At 32.6% G+C, this 4,681-nt stretch overlaps 1 protein-coding gene across 1 annotated transcript; it reads right to left on the bottom strand.

Moving 5' to 3' along the window:
• Positions 1 to 2,162: 2,162 nt before the first annotated feature.
• Positions 2,163 to 2,975, bottom strand: LOC104897926 (miraculin). Its single transcript, XM_010684893.4, has one exon. The coding sequence runs from the start codon at positions 2,917 to 2,919 to the stop codon at positions 2,254 to 2,256; it is 666 nt and encodes a 221-aa protein (XP_010683195.2). The 5' UTR covers positions 2,920 to 2,975; the 3' UTR covers positions 2,163 to 2,253.
• Between the last annotated feature and the right edge of the window lie 1,706 nt (positions 2,976 to 4,681).

The raw sequence follows: 4,681 nt of genomic DNA, 5'->3' as shown, positions 1-4,681 counted from the left end.
CGGCGGCACCAATCGCACGTCTGCACCGAAGATGCAGCAGCCAAAAACACTACATACAATGCATCTACATTTATAGGATCGTAAGTCAATTAATTAGCATTTTATTAGAGGTTAAAAATGTTATATATATATTTTCGACAGGGTTATAGGATTTGCTTTATTAAGTTGCATACTATATTATGACTGATACTTTAATTAATGGAACACGTATAAGAGGGGAGAAGGTTTGAATTGTACTTGGACTTTTTAAAAGTTTCTCGCAAAATTTTAAAGCTATATAAAAGAAACAGTGATACGAGAAATAGAGAAATATAAAATTGAGGAAACTTCTTGAACCTTATGAAGAAGGAAAGACCTTAAAAACTATATTATTGCAATAACTCTATTACAATATTTCTCTAATTATATCCAATAGTAATTATATTTTCTTCAATAATGGCAATAGCTTATTTTCTAAAACACTTGATTATTCCTCAAAATTTATATTCTTATAATCAACCATCAAGACCGACTGTATATAAGTAGGTTTTTAAGTTTGTATAGATATAAGTATTTGGTTTTTTCTTTTATTTATTTTAATTGTAGGGTGTTATAAGTAATTTTATCTAGTTGATGGATATGGGGAGGGTCCACTTATCCTCATTCATCAAACATTTTGTTATTTGCTTGGTTTGTGACGTTTGTTCAATAAAACTAAATCCTACAACGTGTAATGTGTGTAGCCCCAATGACGGGAAAAACATTTCCCTCCCAATTTTTTTTAAAAGAGAAATTTCATTAATTGAATGCCAAACGACATATATAATAAATATTAAAGATAAACAAGATATAATTAAATAAGATCAAATTAAATTCATTTTCGAAGAAACTACAATGAATCAAATTGAGCAATACAACACAACTCCATTGTATTTGCTAAATCAAGTAGCTATTGATGAGTAAGTCTATCATTTTGACATAGTTTGGGAAGAACATTCTTAATCGAGCCATGTTAACTGCATCCGAGATTCCAATACCTTCATGTTGAGTCTCGAACTTCAACCAATGAGAATAATTTCTCATACCTAAAAAACAAAAAAATCATAGTCACAACTCCCATAGGGGAGAAGGAGATTCCACAACAGAGACTAAAAATCCCATAATAGGGTTTGAAAATCTCATCAAGAGATACTAATTTATTCAACAAAATAATAAAAGGAACTAAGAACTGAAAATAGAATAAATAATTTTATCCATGGTAAGTCCCTTTTCTCCTTTAATGGAACTAAAAACTGAAAATAAAAGGAACTAGCCATGAACGAGTTTAAATTGACGAGTTATGCGAAACTAATAAAGTACTAGAAGCTAAAACTGATAACTTACTTGATTAATTTTACTATTTGGCAAAATTAGTTACTTAACTTGATAAATTATTTTAGTAAAATTTAGTAGTTATCCAAAAATTTCAGTCACTAAATATTGAGAAGTTAAAAATTCAGCCTAAATTCAGTCATTTTAACCACCTAAATTTTAGGCAAAGCATACACAATTTAAAATTAAAGAATATGTAAATCTCCCTCTTTTTTTTGGTGTTTGCACCCGGTTCAACCTTCGGGCTACATACGGATCGAATTCATGTTCGGGGTAGTTAGGTTCCATTCCGCTCCCACGGGTGTTGCGGGGATTCGAACACAGGCCCGTCCTACCAAAGCCAGTCCTCATCATCATCACTGGGCCAACACTTACTTAGTATAAATCTCCCATTATAAAAGAACATAAATAATAATGAAAAGAAGGTATTATATATAAATGAACATCTAGTTTACATAAAAAACATACCTTTTAAATTCAAATTAAAAAAAAATCTTGCCAACAACTTTTTTTTATAAAAATAAAACAAGTTGCAAGATTAAGGAATTAAATAACAATATTGTTTAAACTTTTAATATATTAAAACTACGTCGTTTAGCAAATGGTGCACCTTACTGTACTTGTACTTTGATGCATGTTACTATTTGCGAATTTTAGGTAATTCTAAAACACTACTAATTATTTTAACACTTTATAATTTAAAGTAAATAAAATACTTCTCCAAATATCTTCCCCCCTCTCATCTTCTATTATAATTACAACAGTTTAGAGATATACAGTAGAGAGAATAATCTTGACAACTTGACGTAAAGAAAGATGGAGCAAACTGATTTTATTCATATCAAAATGAAAAATAATGCATATCCAATTGACTTGGATGGATTATTTAATTATGAATAATATTTAAGCTTTAACAAAGCTAAGCCAATGGAAGAAATCTGGTCTAATGGTTTTGAGACCTAACCACATCAACAAGAAGTCATCCGTAGAATCAAGAGCGTCAATCGCGCCGCACACTATGTCACCCGTAGCAGACGCAACAGTTTTAGCGTCAGGGCAATATTCAAGCTGATAAAACTTGGGATCATACGGACTTCTAGCTATCTTAAACCAATTAGCAATCGTATGTGAGCCAGGGTTTCCGATAACGCCTCCGGTAGACAAGTACAAGTTGCCGTTGCTAGCGTCGGGCGTGAGCTGCCATGCGCCCTGCGAGCAGACGTTAGATGTGGTGTTGAAGATGATGTTGAGGTCCGAGGAAATATGGATGAATTTTTGTGATGAGCTAGAAGGGTAGAATGTAACTGGGATCTCGCCTTCGAAACCATAGGCTAATTGAGCTACGTATTGAGGGCATTGAGTATGGTTTGGTTTGGATGCCGTGACTAAGCCACCACCGATACCGGCTTTCGACAGTTCAGTGCGGACGTAGTAAGCTGAGCCTACTTCGATGGGGTTCCCGTCGACATCTAGGACAAGAGAGTCGTCAGTGGTTTTAGTAGCAATATTAGTGGGAAGAGAGAAAATGAGAAGCATTGTGACTGAAAGTTGGAGGATAAGGTGAGGCATTTTGTGTGGTTACAACTTACAACTTGCGTGTTTTTGTAATGCTTGAAAGTAAGAGTAGAAACAACCTATTTTATAGGTTTGATGAAACGGATAATGGAAGGGCAGAAATAGGTGTGGTTACAACTTACAACTTGCGTGTTTTTGTAATGCTTGAAAGTAAGAGTAGAAACAACCTATTTTACCATCCGTCTTGTGTAGACCTACTTCACATTAAAAATAGTGTGGACCAGGCCTAAACACGTGCACCACTACAAACTAGTCACTTCTGTTTTCCAAAATCCACACGATTCAATAAGATTATCTCGCCCTAAAATTTTAACAAAAACAGTTGTTTAGAACAAACATACACTATATCATTTTAAAATACACTATATCATGTCAAAATACACTATCATGTCAAACACTATAACGATCGATTATGGTAATTTTGTGTAATATACAAATAAACTACACTATAACATTTCAAAATACACCATATTATGTCAAAACACACTAATATCATGCAACACTATCATGTCAAAAAACACAGCAAAACACTATCATGTCAAAATACACTATATCATGTCAATATACACTCTAACATGCAACACTATCATGCCAAAAAAAAACTCAGCAAAACACTATGATTTTAAAATACATTATATCATTTTAAATTACACTATATCATTTTAAAAGACACTATAACATGCAATACTGAACGCGGCAAAAACGAAAAGTTGTAATCATTAAAACTCACGTGAGATGGATAAGGTGTACACTAAGTTAGTATGCACCCGGTTCATATCTATTTTTTTTTTTTTTACCTATTTTATAGGTTTGATGAACCGAATAGTGGAAGGTAAGAAATAGGGACATAATATTTATTCTTAAATTTCTAAAAACCTGGTAACATTATAAAATATAATTCCTTTCCACCATCAAAGTTTTTGTTTTCTTCAATAATTGTCGAAAAGTGTTGCCAAAAAAAATACTTCCTCCGTTCTAATTTAGTTGTGATACTTTTCATTTTAAGAAGTTTCAGATTAGATGTTACACTTTCATTTTGGGTAATAACTTCACTCTATCTATTTCCTATCACATGTGACCCTTTTGTTTTCTTTCTCTATCTCTCTCCTCTCCAAAAATTATCTAGGAGTCCGTAATTTTAAAAGTGTCACAACTAAATTGAAATGGAGGAAGTAACAAAATTGAGATACCTGGGTAGTTTTAAATTAATTTTGACATTCTCCATTAATTAAAGGGAAAAAAGAAGAATCATTACTCTTCCCTAAATTCGAAGTTGTGCTCCATACGAAAGCAATTATCCTCAGGGTCCCTCACCATCTCTCCTCCAAGTTGCTAGCTATAAGGAGGTCTCATTAAATATGCTATGAGGGCATAGTCAGTGAGCTAGCTAACACACTATTTGAGTTTGCGGTTTGTCAAGTTAATTTGTTATTAGTAAACACTAAACAGCTAATTCAAGTAGCGGTTACAGTGATAACCGCTACTCAAAATACTAGTTTTTCGGAGCTAAATAAAAAAATAATTTTTTGTATCCTACTTCTACGTGAATGATATGTAAGGAAATAGTTTTTGTTTGAGTTTAAAGTGCCGAAATATTTTTTTAGGAATATTAGCTTTGAGTTTGGAATTTTTAGAGTTTTAATGAAATTCTATAAGGTAGAGTTGTATCTGAATCATCCATTTCAAAATCAAGGGATCGTATTGGTAGAACAAAAAAATTAGGGGGTGGATTTTGATGAGAAAAAATAGTGAGACT

The sequence above is a fragment of the Beta vulgaris genome, chromosome 6 (genome assembly GCF_026745355.1).
Source record: "Beta vulgaris subsp. vulgaris cultivar EL10 chromosome 6, EL10.2, whole genome shotgun sequence".
Lineage (NCBI taxonomy): Eukaryota > Viridiplantae > Streptophyta > Magnoliopsida > Caryophyllales > Amaranthaceae > Beta > Beta vulgaris.
This window is presented reverse-complemented; position numbering and strand designations above follow the sequence as displayed.

Bases quoted from the DNA above. Each gene is read 5' to 3' on its own strand.
- LOC104897926 (XM_010684893.4), bottom strand. From the start codon at position 2,919: ATGCCTCACCTTATCCTCCAACTTTCAGTCACAATGCTTCTCATTTTC.